Genomic DNA, 17,089 nt, shown 5'->3' on the forward strand with positions numbered 1-17,089 from the left:
CCAACTAAATAGTACATACATTTTAATAGATATCATGACTGAATCTGACAACGCTGAGATAATATTCTTTGTTCGTTACAATTTTTCTACAATCTAAATGCACATGCAAATTTATTCAGACAATTCTTTTAATTTTTAATAACTGTCGTCTAGCTCAGGTATTTTCGAATATACCTTGAACAGTGCGACCAGCTGTCAATTGTGAAAGCAGTATATTTTGTGGTATGTTTGTGGGCTTTACGTAGCAAATTTTGAAATCGGACTTGCGGTCACCCTTGGGTGCAGTGAAAGAAAGTGCGCGTATATAGAAATTATTAGAGACGAAACTAATTTTATTAGTAATTAATAAAAAATTATCAAATGCGCAGACAACTATAAGACTTATGTGCACAAATACAACATAAATCCCACCACTTCAAATTGGACGTAAAAGTAAGAAATTCTTAACATAAAAAAAGCAAATTTGTTTATGTTTATTAGTGCCGAAGTAAATAAACATAGGGGCAAGGCGAAAGGATACACAACAACAATAGGAATAAGAAGAAAAAGAAAAGGACGCTTAGCCCACAAAGTGTGTAGAAAAAAATCGTGAAAAATGAAAAAGAAAAAATGGCTAGGCAATTATTTACCATTTTTCCCGCAGTCAAACAACATGTTAATGTGCGGCTTTTGTTGTTGCTGTTGTTGGTGTTGTGTTAGACACTTTCCCAACTCGAAATGTCAGACTTGGGTGCTCTTTCAATACATATGCATATTAAGCTACAAATGTATATTATCTATGTGTTTATGTGTGTGTGTGTGTATTTAATTTTTAATTCATGGTGTTTGTGTGTGTGTGTGTTGGCTCAAAAGTTCTTGCAGCTCTTGTAAAAATCGATAATGTGCAGAGCGCAGCAGCAGCGCAGCGTTAACGCTTGTTTATTTTATGCTTCGTCTGCAATTTGCAGCCCTTTCTCTCTCCCTCTCACTCACTCTACCGTTTCACGCTGCTTGCACCCTTGACTACTCACACACACACACATTGACAGACAGACAGTCAGGCATGCCCACAGAGATACAGACACACACTCACAATTAAATGCAGACAATATTAAAAACTATGATTTAAGCTCAGCTCTCAATTTGACACTCGCGCTCTCTCTGTGTAGCGGCATCCCGCTTACACTTTAGCCTCGCTGTATCCTGAGCAAACAATCCTCTTTCTCGCTCGCTCTCTTTCGCTGCCGATCGTTTTGACTGATAGCGGCAAAAACAAAACAAAACGAAACGATACGCAATGAAATGAAAAGTAATTCACTTGCATTTTTATATCTTCATATTTAGCACATTCTTCTGCTTCTGCTTCAGTTTCAATTTCTGCTTCGGCTTCCTCGTTCCTCGTCTCTTGCCCGCCATTTGCAAATATTGAAAAACAACAACAGTTAATCCAATTAACAAAAATGCAAGATAACAAAAACTAACGTAGCCAAGTCGACATGTCGAATACTCTTCAGGAAATGTTTTTGTTGCTTCTAGCATAAGAATAAGGAAATATGAATTATAAATTCTAATAAGTTTCAAAATGTTCAAATTCGAAAGAATTCAATTTTTCTTGAATAAAAAATAATTGTTATGCATTATTTTGTAATAAAAAATTATGGTAACCTTGAATTTTCGTTTTGGCTTGAGAAATTAAGAATTTAATTCTTATAAAATGTACAAAATGATTTAAGAATTTAACTTTAATTTGTTTAATGTTTCATTTCTATTAAATAATTTTAAAAACATTGCATTTCTTTTTTAAATTTTTCATACAAAAAAAAAAAAAAAAAAAACATTTTACAATTAAAAAAATAAAACAAAAAGTTTGAAAGAGGTGAAACTTATTAACAAATTTTGGAATTTAAAATTATTTGCATTTTTTAAATTAATAAATTATTAGAATCTAGTAATTTCAAAAAGGATAAATTGATGCATATCTAATAAAAAAAATGATGAGGAATTAATCCAAATTGTGTTATTTTAAAATTAAAACTATATGAGAATTTTTAAATTTAGTAATGCAATGGAAATGGAAAAGTTTGTTTATCAATAAAGTTCATACAAAGTTCGTCTAGACCCTTTCCGTAGCATTTATGGGGCCAGAGCTATTGACAGGTCTGCAAGCCAAAGCTACGCTTCAGTCTCTTTGGTAGCGCGTTTGGGTCAAGACGTTAAATACGTTGTTGTTTTTTTTTTTTTTTTCGTTGGGAGAGGGTCAAAAAGAAGAAGAGGATGCACTAAAGATATAACCTAACATAACATGCCATCATTTGCAGCGATATCGTCGTCGTTAGCCAAAAATGGAGCAACAGCAACCGAAGCGTTCCTCATTGCATTTTACTGCCGAGCTCGGGGCACTGGGAACTGGAACCGGAGCTGGAACTGGAGCTGGAGTTGAGACGGGTTCAAATTGTTCGCCGGCAACAACTCCACTGGGCGGCGGAAGCAATGGCAACGCTGGATTTTTGCCCGATATGCCGCAATGGAAGAAGGATTTGATACAGCGACGCAAAACGAATGTGGCACGTACAAATGCTGCCGCCAGCTCACCCACAGCGTCCACAGCTGATGGCAGCAGCAGCAGTTGCATGGCTTTCACTGAACCTGCAGGTGAGTTGATTCCAAATGCTCTTATGCAACTGCAAACTAGAATGCATTCAGCTCACAGTCTCAGTCAGCATATCAAATTTCAATGACGTAGCATAACTACGAAGCGAATTACACGCTTCAAACGCTGCTGAACCGGTTCACAGCATTTCTGAAAAGTATTATTGTATTGTTGTAGGAGTAACATGCAGTGAAAAGTATTTCTTTATTTATCTTAACAATTCCTGAACTGCTTCAAATCACTTGCACAGCTCCGTCACATACAATATAAAAACTTTTCGCTTCCTGAACCGGTTCACAGCATTTCTTTAGAGTATTTTTATTATAGGTGTAATATGCACTATTAAGTATTAAGCTAAAATCTTAACTATTCCTGAACCGTATCAAATCAACACCATAGTTCCGTCTTTAACAGTACAATAAAAACTTTTTGCCTTCTGAACCGGTTCAACATTATTTCAAGCGCATCAAACTCTTTAGTCGGATCATAGGTTTTTAAAAGTAGATCACCACTTTTCAAATAGCATGACTTCATTGCGAGCAACTTGCTTCAAACGCTGCTGAACCGGTTTACAATATTTCCATAGATTATTTCTGGTATGAACCGGTTCACAGCATTTCCATTAAATATTTTTGTATTTTTGTTGGTGTAACAATCGGTATTTATTTATTTACTTTAACTATTCCTAAACCTTTTTAAATTACTTGCATAGCTCCGTCTTTAACAGCACAATAATAACCTTTCGCTTTCTGAACCGGTTCAGCATTATTTCAAGCGCATCGAACTCTTTAGCCGGATCATAGGTTTTTTGAAAGTAGTTCATCGCCTTTCAAATCAATTCACACACAGCTTTCAAATAGTTTTGCTTGTGAACCGGTTCGCCGCAGAGTTATCAGCAAGACAAAAGCAAAAAGATCGCTTGAGTAATTATCAGAACAAGACAAATATATGTGTGTGCGTGCGTGTGCATGTTTGTTCATGTTTCGAGGTATCGATATCGATTCATGAAATCGCAAATGTGCAAAGTGGCAAATGCAGCTGGTGCTTAATTAGCCACGTTAACAACAGAAAACGAAAAAAAATAATCATTATAAACAGCTGTGTTTCGTTGAATGTTATTGCAACTGTCAAGCAGCCGCATCTGAGTTGTGCTATCGACTGTCGATAACGATAACAACACAGCAGTGCATTTAGAATTTTCAAAATTAAAGTGAATTTCTGGAAAAACATAATTTAAAAAAAAGGAAATTTTTATTTCCAGGCAAATATAGTAATAGACAAAGCCACTTTTTGGTCACTAATACTAAAAATATAATAATCAATAATAATATAAATATATATTTTTTAGATAATATATGAAAATATATAATTTAGCATCTTAGCAAATTTGGATAAAGTAAACTGAGAACTGACTTTTTGGCTAATGAATAGTATTTAAGAAACATAACCGAATGAAATAAAAAGCGCAGCTGTTAATGGCTCGCTGTAAAAGTAGCTAGATGTAGCCAGAAAGTAGCCAAATTGACATCACAATCACACAAAAATTTAGAATTTGACATAAAATGAGATAACGAATGAATTTATAGATAGCAAAAACAAATCAATCTCAGTTCTCTTAAAATAGCTAAACAAAACATGCAACAGTTGAAATGAATTACATTAAAAGTAGCTAGATATAGCCAGAAAGTAGCCAAAACGACATCACAATCACACAAAAATTTAGAATTTGGCATAAAATGAGATAACGATGAAATTGATTGATAGAAAAAACAAATACATCTTAATGCTAGCCACAAAATAGCCAATCAAAACATGCAATAATTAACACTAGATTTATCGAGCCATTAAAAATGACTTATGTTGGTATAAATAGGTATACAAATTTCTCGGTAAATCTAGTGTTAAAATGACTCACTCTAAAAGTAGCTAGATCTAGCCATAAAGTAGCCAAAGTGGCAGCCCTGATATACACACACAAACGCAATCGCTTGGTTATCGGCAGCTAGATCTAGCCATAAAATAGCTAAGAATGGCATCACTGATACACACGCACACACACAAACGCAATCGTTTGGTTATCAGCAGCCAAAGCAAAGAGCGAAGAACAACGACGCTTTATCAATTAATAATTGGCACTGAAAATTCGCTTCGTACCCCATTTATGACTTTTTACTAATAATAATATTTTTTCGTCCGTCGTCATTGACAGTTAGTTTTCGAGCTTGAGCAATTCACATAGTTTAAAGTTGTTGTCATCATTTCTTTTTCTACATTGTATATTTCTTCTTTTCTTTTCTTTACCTTTGCTTTTTTTTTTTTGTTGTGTGTTTTGTGTTTTGTTCGTTTTTTCGCTGCTTCTGCAGAGTCAGGTGCGACTGACGCCAGTGCAACAGCAACAACAACAATAACTAGTCAACAGCAACAACAACAGAAGCATGTGAAACGAAATGTAAGCCAAACAACAACAACAACATTAAAGACTTCACCAACAGCAGAGGAAAAGTCTGAGAAATGTTTTATTGGAGCTGGAGGTCATCAAACGCTTCCAGCAGCAACAACAACTACAGCATCATCCCAAAGTACACAACAAGGCAAAGAAGCGACCGCGGCATTTTCAGCAGAAACCGCAACAACAACGGCACCAATACCAAAGCAGCGATCAAGTTTATTTAACACAAGAAGTCAATCAACTGGCAAGGAGCAACAGCAAGAGATTCTAAATTTGGACTCTGCAGAGCGCGGAGAGCGAGAGCGAGAGAGTGAAAGAGAGCGTGCGTGCGGAGAGCGTGACGTTGAGGTGGTGAATATGTTGAATAGCAGCGGCAATCGAGTGCGCTCTCGCGGCGTCGTCAGTGGTGGTGGTGAAGTTGAAACTAGCACAGCGACAACTGGAGCATTAACAGCACTGGGCAGCAGCAGCGACGTCGGCGCAGCAACAGCGGCAACGGCAACAGCAACAGCGGCGACATCGTCGTCGTCAGCAAATCAGTTGCAAACGAAATGCAAACTTGGCCAGAGCGTTGGTGCTGAAGCAGCGGCAACGATCTTGCCAACAACAACACTTTTTGTTGATAAAAATTGTAAAACGAAAATATCCGATAAATTGCAGAGCAACAAGTTCATACAAAATCAACAGCAGCAGCAACAACAACAATTGGCTGCATCGCCCACGAAAGTAGCGGTAAAAACAACAATGGTCGCCATGCAAGAAATGAAAAAGACAACAACACAAAATGGCCAACATCGTCATCATCATCATCATCACCACCATCATCATCACAATCAGCACAATGTGAAAAACGACGACGTCGTTGGCGTCGTTAGCGACGGCGGCGTCGTCGTTGGCGTCGAGGATTTAAGCTACGGTCCCGGCATTGTGTCGAAGCTGCGCTGTCGCTATCTCAGCTTGGCGCTGCGCTGCGAGGCGACGCGACAGCAATCGCAGCAGCAGAGCCAGCGACTGCAGCGTTCGACCAGTCTCAATACGCTGCTCGATCGCAGCGATAACGATCACGACGATAACGTCGATAACGATGACAACGTCGATGTCGAGGAGCCGGTTAAACAATGCAAAACTGCTGTTGTTGCTCCGCCGCCCATTTTGGGCGTGAAACCAACGGGAATTGCAACCACAGGCAGCGGTTATATTAAAAGCGTAACCATTGCTCAACAACAGCTGCGCCAACAACAACAACAACACCAACAGCAGCAACAACAACAACAAATCGAACAGCAACAGGAACAACAACAGCGTTCGCGTCACTTTAAACGCGGCAACGAGGTGATGAAGCGAGCGCGCAGCGTTGAAGCTTTACTCTGCGAAAAGTCACCGTGGAGCAACAATCACAACTACAACAACAACAACATGGCCGCCTCAGTTGCGCCGTCAAGCAACAATGTGGTCACCATCGAGGATAAAATTAATAATGCACGCGAACGTTTGCACAGCGGCACCGATGCAGCGCCCCCCAAGCGTCTCAGTTCGATAATCGATGACACCGAACGTCCGCCACCCGATTTGGTAAAGCAAACGTTGAAAATGTTTGAAGCGAGCGCCAATCGGCGACCGCGCAGTGCACAGCGCAGCAACGGAGTTGGTGGCGTTGCCAGCAAGGTGGCCAATTATAAATCGATAATAAAGGAGCAGAAATCGAATACGAATTCAAGTTCAAATTCGATAAGTTTGCCGGGTGGAGCTTTGGCTGCCTCAACACCGAAGCAGACGCAACACCAACAACAGCAACGTTCATCGACAAATTATGGCAACAATGTGCCGGATATAATACCGCGTCAATTGGATGCCAACAACTATGAATCGCCGATGCTTGGCAAAATGTTGGCACGCAAACAGCAGCAGCAACAACAACAACAACAGACTGAGGTGGGTTCGCCTGCAATTGTTGTGGGCGGCGGTGGAGGTGGAGTTGAAATTGGGGGTGCAAAACAGCAACAACAACAGCAACAGCGCTTAGTCAGCAGCAGCGTCGTCGTCGTCGATCAGAACAGCGACAACGACGATGAAAACAACGAAGACAAAGTCAATGACGATGACGTCGCCGTCGGAGCCGAAGACGTTGGGGAGGAGAACAACGAAAACAACGAAGACGGAGTCGGAGACGACGGCAACGACGGAGACGAAGCTGATAATAGTAATGAGCACAACGCCGACAACATTGACGAGGTTTGCAATGGCGTTAAGTTGGGTGCGGCAGGCGGCGATAAGTTAATAGCAGCAGCGCAGTCGCTGGAAGAGACGACGTCTACAGCAGCAGGAGGAGGCGTTCAGCGTTCATTCGCGAGCGCCTTGCAAGAGAATGCGCACGTAACATCGACAACGACAACGACGAGCAGTAACATCAACAGCCGAAAATTGCCTCAACGCGCCGATAACAACGATTCCTTATCGATAAACAACACAACAACAACAACGAGCGTGACGACCAAACAAATTGGTGTTATACGGCCGCTCTTAAATCAAGCAGCAACGAGCAGCAGCAACAGCAACAACTCTTCATCATCCACGCAATTAACCAGTCGCGAAATTGAAAAGAATCGCATTAATGAAATGAAAAAATCAAACGCATTGGCCGCTGATGCAGCAGCTCTAGCCGCCGCCGCCGCCTCTGGAGGGGGTGGCAACCCTAGTCTCGATAACGTGATAAATACGAACAAGGATGCCAGCGAAACGGACACAGCTGCTGCGGCATCTAATGCTTCACCGATCTGGCCACACTTGCGCAAACGCCGTCAGCCCACTGCAAGTGGCGGGGTGGGTGGTGTGGGTGGAGGTGGCGGACATGGCAACTCATTGGCGGATAACAACACATCAATGGTGTTCAATTTCTCCAAGAGCAGCAAGGAGGTGCCCGACTACATTGAAAGCGACGTTGTGATCTACAGGCGGAAACGGGAACTGCCAAAGGTAAGTCTATCTCCCTTACACTCACCCAGCAGCAGCAGCAGCTGTTTTGCTTTCATTTCTCTCGTTATCAGCAGCAGAAAATCACCCAACCCACACTCACCCCCCTTCCCCTTTCCACCCCTGGAATGTGGCGCCGTTGCGCATTATTCATGCTTATTTTCATTATGAATTATTTTGCTTCTTAATCTTTGCAAGCCCCCTTACAAACACACACACACACACAAAGCCCCAAATACAAACACATTTTGTTTGTGGTTTTTTTTCTCTCGTCTCGTTTCGTTTCGCTGCCGTATAAAAACAACAAATACGAAAACAAAAAGCGCCCACCAACTGTGCGCGCGAGAGAGAGAGAGAGCGTGTTCAAGTCAAGAGAGCGGCATAGGCAGAGCTAGAATGAGTCGAAAAGAGCGTGGAAGAGATCATGCGCATTTTGGAAAGTTCAAGCAGCAGCAGCAGCAGCAACAACAATAAGAACAACAGCAAATATGTTAAGAATGTCACAACTCACTTTTGGGCTTTCCCATGGTCATCAATTCCAATTTCCAGCTGTATTTACAGTTGTGTATAGATCCTTCATTTTTAAATATGGCAATAATAATCAGCAATATATTGTTCTTTTAGACATGTAGGAAGCACACACACATACACACGCAAACAGTTTTGAAATTCAATTCCTTTTACGACACTCGTGTTCTCTCATTCACACACACTATGCTAGGCGTCGTCGTGACCTTCTAAAATGTGCGAGAAGACGTGATGATGATGCTCCATGCATGTGCATCTATGCAAGTGTGAGTGTGTGTGCAAATTGCATGCACTCTTCCAAGCCTGACGTTTGACGTTCGTCTGTTGTTGTTGTTGCTCTTTCCAACCTTGCAATTGAAACGCAGCCGATTAATCGATTATTGAAAACTATGCAAATGCAAGCTGATTCATTTTGCCTTATGCACAACTCACAATACATATGTATGTATGTATGTACATATAGCGTGCATATGGCAGTTGCTTTGTTTGATATTAAAACATGTTGCGATTGGCAAATTCTTGGCTCCTGCGATTGCATTGCGAAAAACCAGTTCTTTACAAACACACACACACAGTCATATGTCAAGCATGTGTTGCGATATTTTTTTTTGTTCGTTTTGTTCTTTGCTTCCTGCTGCCGCTCTATATGCACACATGCAAACATACTTACATATATTTGTACATATTTACTATGTGCGACAGACAAAGATATGTACATATATACATATGTATGTACGTAGACTGTTGCGTGGTGAAGCAGGAGCAGTGAACGCAAGGCATGGCAATCAAAAGTGGGAAGGGGAGAGTGCTGCTGCCGCTGCTGTTGTGGTGAAAAGCGAGCCGTGTATGGCGGGGAGAGAATGGGGAGTGGGAAACAGTTGGACAACGCATTTGGGTGCACAGCTGTTTTGAAAAAGTAACCATGTTGAATAAACTCAACTGCTCTCGCTCTCTCTGTCACTCTCGTTCTCCCGCTTGCGCGCAAGCTCTCTCGGCCTAAGCTGTTAAACTCGTTTGGTCTGATGTATGTTTGTTTGTGTGCGTTCTTTGCGTTCTCTCCGGCACTGAACTCAATTTTGTCAATTCTTTTTTGATGTACAATTCTGGTCGGTAGCTTTTTGCTTTGTATGTGTGTGTGTTGTGTTGTTGTGTGCTTGTTCTTGTTGGTCTCTTTATGTTTTGTATGTGTTTTTTTTATTTTTTGTGTTATCTGTGCCCTGAACTTTATTATTATCTGCCGTTTTCTGACATGGCGAGAAATGGGACAGCTGTGATTCAGTTTGTGCTTGTCCCACTCTGCTCTCTCCTCCCCGCCCCCATTCCCTGCTCATTCATACCACTCACTGTTATTCCTTTTAAAAACGTTTTTGGTTTTTCTTGTGTATATTTTTTGACAGCCAAATGAGCCTGGCTTCGTGTTGCTGGGCGACCTCTCGGTGGAGACATCGACAGACACCGATTACGATGACTACTCCATGTGCCCGCCATCACCATGCGATGTGGAATTCGAGAATGCAAATATTGTGATCGATGGCAAGTCGAGTATTCGACAAAAGGCCAAAGATTCATCGGTGAGTATACATACTTATGAAGAACATTCATTTATTGTTTGCGGAAATGGGAAATGCGTTATTTGGGATTGACCTCAATACAATGATGATATGATGACTAACGACATGTTGAAGCTTGATTATCGCTATCGATTTAGTACGTAGGCTGTGACTAATCGGACCCCCCCACTACACACACATGCTTGATTACCGATAGTGTGGGTTCTTTTTTTTTGGTATTTTTTTTTGTTTTGTGTATTTGCAAAGGATAAGATAAGATTGGTTGCTGACTGGGCTTCCAATAATTTTTCGTCGGCGTTGGAAGAATTTTTGTGTAATAAAAAAACGGCTTCGAATTCTACAAATTTTGTGCTTGACCATTCCGGTGGTGTCTGTAGCATAAGTAGATAACACATATCTAGTATATTTCTTTGCCCATAGGGTATGCTGAGTGTGACCCACATTTCACTTTCGTTTGGTATTTTAATAGCTGGTAACAAAAAAAAAGTGTTGTCAAAACAATTAGCAGTAATTATCGTGCAAATCTCTCCATCTCACTCGCACTGTGTGCAAAAGCTAATGTCGCACATTTTTTTCTTGATTTTTTTTTTGCAATTAAGGGCAAACAATTTGTTTGAGCCACTTTCATTTGTCTCGTTTCGAAGCTGTTTATCGTCTTTCGATACATTTGTAATCGGTGCTCAGATTAAAAGATGTTAACAAGCTGTTAACACGGCATTTAACATGCTTTAACATGATTTTAGCTCTTGTCGAGGGTATTTCAATAGTCGTGCATTAGTTAGTGTTTTACTTTTATGTGTCGCGTTTTTCATTTCCTTGTGCGTTATCATTACTTATTTATTTATTCAGTCGCTATTATTAATCAAACTGCATTATAAGTGGCTTATGTGGCGACTTAAATAGATTGTTGGTGAGAGGGAGGGGGGGTGTGTGGTGAGTTTAACAATAGTAAGAGAAGGGAGGGAGGAGGAGGCCTTGGGTGCGTTTCATCAATCGGACAGATATCGACAGGTTTTTTTTTTATTATATTTTTATTTTGCTGTTAATAACAACAAATAATAATGTGTTTGTTTGTCTTGAACTCGATTTCGATACAGTTCCGCGTACAATTCAACGATACGTTAACGTCAACGTTTGAATATCCCTCCGAGGCATCTCAGATCATTGATGACCCACCGTATGCCGATCCCTATGGCGGCAATGTGAACAAACATCATCAGCTGCTCTATGAGGAGCAGCTTATTTTGCAACAGCATCAACAACAACAACAGCATCATCATGTGACTGTCGATGAGATAATTGAGCTTCCAACATCCACAACAACGCCATCGACATCCTCGACGAAAACATCAGCGACCAGCGGCATGCTGGGGAATTTACCACTAGGTAAGTCTGCAAATTCAACACAACACACACACATATGTGTGTGTGTGCATGCATGTGAGCATGGCTTAAAAAATATGCGCTCTTTGCCTGCCGCCGTCGTCGTCGTCGCCTTCGTCGTCGCGACATCGCTGCCTGTCGTGTCTGCCCGTCACACTATCATTCTCTCTTTATCTTTATCTCTCTTTCTCCGTCTCTCTCTCTCTCTGTCGCTGTCTGCCTCTATTTATTTTATCTCTCTGAATTCTCTGATTCTGTTCTGTGTGTCTTCAAATTATATACATACAACCATACATACTGTAGTTATGCTGTGCTCTCTTGAGTTTGTATCGTTTAACACTTGTCGCGGGGGGTCAAACATTAACACTAAACTCACCACACCACATCAAACACACACTCTCTTTTAGCATCCTTATTGTTACACACACACACACACGCACATACATAATTAAACAATCGTGTCATAGCAATCAGCATTTTGACAACACTCACACTATCTCATAGTCCTTAGCGTGTCATAGCAATCAGCTTTTTGACAACACTCACACTATCTCAGCCCTTAGCATTTGCATGTCCTCTAACTACCGCCCTGTCTGCGTTGCCAGACAGCCAGACAGTTTTACAAAACAAAACAAAAACGAAAAGAAAAAAAAAACAAATTTCTGCACTTTACAGAAAACGAAGACGCCACTGTTACAGTTAACATAGCGATTAAGCACAGCAGCACAGGCCACAACGTTGATGTCGCTGCTGCTGCCGCTGTTGCTGCAGTATCCGAATCCGTCTCTGCCACTGCCACGCCCACAGCCAAACCAACTGCCATGACCAGGGACAGTGCCAGGGCTGCACATTGCGGCTGCAGCAGCAGCAGCAACGGCAGCGGCGACTGTGACAACTGCTGTTGTTGGCCCAGAGTGCAGCAGTCCTGGCAGTTCTTCGTCTTGCCACACGGCAGGCAACTGCTCAAAAGCTTACGCAAACTCAGCCAGCTAATCAGGTGGGTGTGCGTAGCTAACTTCCACTTCCACCCACGCCACCCGTCGTCCCTTACGCCCCCCTATGTATACGCTATTGACCTCAACCTCTTACCACCTGACTTGCTTCCTTGACATTTGTTTTGGTGTTAAAACTATAGACCCAAAACTTTTCCGGAGATCCGGAACCCAGGGATTTGAGCTCTGACGTTTAAAACCTGAAATCTGAACCCTAGGATTTGAATCCTAAGATGTCTTCTCCAACCTTTACGCTATAGACCTCAAACCCTTTCCTGACGTCGCTCCTTTGACATTTGTTTTTGGCGTTGAATTATAGACCTGACCTGAAGTTTTCCTAAAGTCCGTTCCTTCCGGAGATCCGTAACCCAGGGACTTGAATTCTGACTTTTAAAACCTAGATGCTGAACCCTAGAATATGAACTCTGAGATATCTTCTCTGACCCCATATGCCATAGACCTCAAACCCTTTCCTGACGTCGCTCTTTTGACATTTGTTTTTGGCGTTGAATTATAGTCCTGACCCAAAGTCTTCCTAAGATCCGTTCCTGCCGGACATCCGGAACCCAGGGATTTGACTTCTGACTTTTATAACCTGGAATCTGAACCCCAAATGCTTTAGACCTCAACCCCTTATTTGACGTCCGTCCTTTTACTTAGTTTTGGGGTGTTTGACTACAGACCTGACCTGAAGTTTTCCTAGAATTCATTCCTCCCGGAGATCCGCAACCCAAGGATTTGAGCTCTGACTTTCAAACCCTGAGATCCGAACCCCCCTAAGATTTGAACACTGAGATCTTTTCTACGACCCCGCACAGTCCAAACACAGCGCAGCTGTCGTCTGTTGTCATTAGTTTTAAATGTGACAAATAAGAGTTAAGTTCGATCTATGAATTGGCAATGCAAATTTATCCTGTTTCAATATTTATGAACTGCATAACTCTTATTTGCAATCCCTGAAAGAAATCACACAAACAAACAAACACACAAAAAGCCTCACGCATATTTCCAGATTACCCAAGTTTAGGGAGGGGTATTATTTTGCCAGAGCCGGAGACGGAACTGGAACCGTCGCCGCTGCCGCCCAAGGTATTGCCAACGACGTCGTCGCGTCCACTTGCCGTCGCAGTCAGCAGCAAGCCCAGCATCAGTCTCAACAGCAATAATCCAACGCAACGGCGTCGAGCTTCGGTGCTGTTGAAGCCCCAGTACGCCTGCTTTCTACAAAATGATGCAGTGCAGCCTTCGTCGTCGTCGTCGCATCCTGCACGCAAAGCGGCCTCCTTCTGTGGCAAGCAGCAGAGTAAATATGCAACTCCATCAACACAACTAGCAACAGCAGCAACCACCTCGAACAGCAGCAGCAAGCGATCCAACAGCAGCATCAGCAGCTCGTCCTCAACCAACTCCAACTCCCTCGCCAGTCGCCGTCGCACCAGTTTGCCTAGCAATAGCATCATCAGCAGCACCTTTGCGTCCACGTCCACGTCGCTAGCGCTACCCAATACCACGACAGCATTGCTGCAGGCACGCATACCAGGCAACACGCTATACTATGTGTGATACCTTCCTTCCAACAATCACTCGTCGTCAGCAAAATCCTCAATCGTGTGTTGTTGTACTTGAACTCGTCCGTCTCCAACTCTCCCGTCTAATTATGTCAACGAAAACGTAGGCAAGCGCAATTGCTTTTATTTAAAACGTATATTCCCTCCACACTATCAACTCTCGTTACTCGCTACTCGTTATACAAGGCTCTGGTATTTGGTCCTCTAATTGCAGTTGTTGTTGATGGTAACTCGCTGTGCTCGTTACTCGACTTTGGTACTGGCCCTTAAAACCCCAACCAAATAATTGTGAATTGTATTTACTCGCTATTTGCTAACTCGACTCGTTAGTTTTGAGCGTGACTTGCTGCTTTTTATTGAAGGTTACACAATTGCGGTACTGGTCCCTAAAATTCCAATTACACTCGTTACTCGCTACTCGTTAACTGGTCCCTAAAACTTCAAATTACACTCATTACTCGCTACTCGTTAACTGGTCCCTAAAACTTCAAATTACACTCGTTAAGTTTTCCCGGTACTCGCTAATCGCTACTCGTTGATTGGCCCCTGGTTAAAAGACCCCACAACTAGCTCGTTCCTCACTCACTGTGGTATTTTGTTGCTAATCCGTCGCTAATCGTCACTCGTTACTCGTCACTACGCACATGTACTCGCCTTGATTGATCAGTTGGCTCTGCTGTTTAACTTGATATTGACATCATTGACGCAACCAATAGAAAAAACTGCATCTCTCCCCTCGCCCTCGCACACTCACAATCCTCCTCATGTAACTGTAAATACTCGTTACCAAGTCAAGCGAACTGGCAACGCAACGAATTCTGCACATTTTATGTCATTTTTTTTTGTAGTGCATCCCTAGCAGTAGCTGTAAAAATGTAGCGTAAAAACCATCATCAATCAATCCATCATCAATATTTATATACATACAACTAAATGCGATATTCTTTTTTCATTTTGATCTTTTGTATTTTTCTCATGCTCCCAACAACCTCGTTTTGTGCTCTTTTTGTTTTATACTAATTTCTTTTTGCAGATATTATTTAAATCTAAATAACAGACAGCTAAGCAAAAAAATAAAAAACCAAAAAAAAATCCAAATCCAAAATACTTTGAAATAATAATATATATATAAACTGTATAACCACAAACAAAAGAAGAAAAATAACGATAAAAAAAAATATAACGAAATAAAACAGAAGCCAAGAAATTTGTAAAATGAAATGAAATATAAAATATGCAGTCAATCAATCAATCAATCAGCCAAGCAATCTAACCAATCCGCTGCTGACCGCTTCTGGTGTTGGTGAAGAGTCTAACAATTCCAATCAAAACTAATCGCCAATTCATATTACTTCTTAAGGTAACTAACCCCCAACTAGACACGAACACACACACAAATACACACACACTTGATTTTTCAATTTCAATTTGCACATTAACCAACAAACTTTGTTCAGCGTTTTGTGCCACTAACCAACACTAATCAATCAATCAATCAATCAATGAATCAAATCAATTGCAATCATAAACTAATTAGATTCTCCATTTTGCAGGCTCCACGGCTTTAGGTTTCTACACGCCCGTCAAGGCCTCGCCCATGGACAGCCTCTTTCAGCTGGGCGTGACACGCTACACGACGCCCGATAGCAGCAACAGCAACAGTAACAGCAGCGTTGGCAGCGCCGGCAGCACCAATGGCAGTCCCTCTGCTGGCGGTGGAGCATCGGGAGGAGGAGGAGGAGCAGCTTTTAATGGCAATGGCAGCATTGTCGGCATTGGCGAGGGTCTCATCAAGGCGGACGATGACGGGGCACGAGACGAGGACGAATATCCGCTGGCGTCTGTCTATAGCGAGGGCGCCCAAAAGACGGATTTATTGTACTGAATCGATCTGGGATATCGAGAGACTCCATCGCCTCGCCTCGCCTCTGATACTGATCTATCTATAATAATATATTTATAGATATATATATATATATATTACTATTTTGTAAGTTGTAGGGCTAAACAAAAACAAAAATAATACGATATGTGTACAACAACAGAAATGATAAACAAAAAAACAATTGCAACATTTTTTTTTTTTATATATATATAAATATTTACATATGGCATAATACTACATACATATACATATATTATTATGATTATTATTATTATATTATAATTATTATAATTATGATTGTAATGTATTCTTGTGGCAAGTGCATTTTGTATTTGTATTCCATATATACAGCAAGCAGTATCTACAAGCCTATTTTTTTTCTATACATACTATATTTAAACAAATATACTTATGATTGTGTACTTTAAAAGAAAACAAGAAAACAAGAGAGAAAGAGAGAAAAGAAAACCATGTAAACACCGAGGTTGAGCCACTGGTAATTAAAAAGCCCCGTTGTGTGGAGTATTAATAAACCATAAGCATTAAGCAAACAAAACCCACTTGCAAACTTTTTTTTTTAACACCAAAATCCACCCATAAGCGAAAGACTATTCCCCTCATTAAATGCAAAAACCGAAAATTTGTAAACATTTGCCTCATAAATATTACATGCATAAACATTAGCGTCTATTTAATATTTTTTACAATTGTATTCCATAAACCGATATAATTAAAATATATATACATACAAAATATAAAAACATATATGTCAAGAATAAAATCAAATCAAAAATGCATTTAAATTGGAATTTAAATCCGCAAATGGCGCACCAATGGCGTAGTGGCAACGCTGCTTACATAATTATCGATATGCATATGGGCAACTGTGTGTGATAACCCTATCGAAATGATTTTTGCTTATGTTGCACTGGATTTTGTAATGAAATATATAAAAATGTTGTTTGCTTAAAATGAAGCATATTTTTACACAACTGCTTGTAATTATTTGTGCAATATCGATGGTAGTGTAACCAGGTGGCAAATTTTAGTATATTTTTGGTATATCACAATGGCGTTAAAACGAATATTTTAGAAACACGACTTGTGGTCACAC

The 17,089-nt window shown here is 41.0% G+C and overlaps 1 protein-coding gene across 5 annotated transcripts; it reads left to right on the forward strand.

The window, feature by feature from the left end:
* Nucleotides 1-281: 281 nt before the first annotated feature.
* LOC117568547 (serine-rich adhesin for platelets) lies at nt 282-16,772 on the forward strand. 5 transcript variants are annotated; one of them, XM_034249290.2, is made up of 7 exons: nt 283-432; nt 2,298-2,631; nt 4,993-8,051; nt 9,974-10,147; nt 11,245-11,533; nt 13,535-13,825; nt 15,124-15,149. In XM_034249290.2, exons 2-7 carry the CDS (start codon nt 2,322-2,324, stop codon nt 15,132-15,134), a joined length of 4,134 nt encoding a protein of 1,377 aa, XP_034105181.1. In that variant the 5' UTR covers nt 283-432; nt 2,298-2,321; the 3' UTR covers nt 15,135-15,149. The 5 variants fall into 5 exon arrangements, 4 of the variants coding, with proteins under 4 accessions (XP_034105160.1, XP_034105181.1, XP_034105176.1 ...); XR_007955682.1 differs by lacking the exon at nt 13,535-13,825 and adding an exon at nt 15,644-15,793 and having other exon boundaries at nt 284-432; nt 15,124-15,450; XM_034249269.2 differs by lacking the exon at nt 15,124-15,149 and having other exon boundaries at nt 282-432; nt 13,535-14,186.
* The last annotated feature ends 317 nt before the right edge of the window (nt 16,773-17,089 follow it).

The sequence above is a fragment of the Drosophila albomicans genome, chromosome X (genome assembly GCF_009650485.2).
Source record: "Drosophila albomicans strain 15112-1751.03 chromosome X, ASM965048v2, whole genome shotgun sequence".
In the NCBI taxonomy this organism is placed as follows: Eukaryota; Metazoa; Arthropoda; class Insecta; order Diptera; family Drosophilidae; genus Drosophila; species Drosophila albomicans.

What these genes read in the sequence shown, in the direction of transcription:
- LOC117568547 (XM_034249269.2), top strand. Translation starts at nt 2,322, where the DNA reads ATGGAGCAACAGCAACCGAAGCGTTCCTCATTGCATTTTACTGCCGAG. An exon ending in GGAAACGGGAACTGCCAAAG is followed by an intron (nt 8,052 to 9,973) that starts GTAAGTCTATCT and finishes ATTTTTTGACAG; the next exon opens with CCAAATGAGCCTGGCTTCGT. An exon ending in AAAAGGCCAAAGATTCATCG is followed by an intron (nt 10,148 to 11,244) that starts GTGAGTATACAT and finishes ATTTCGATACAG; the next exon opens with TTCCGCGTACAATTCAACGA.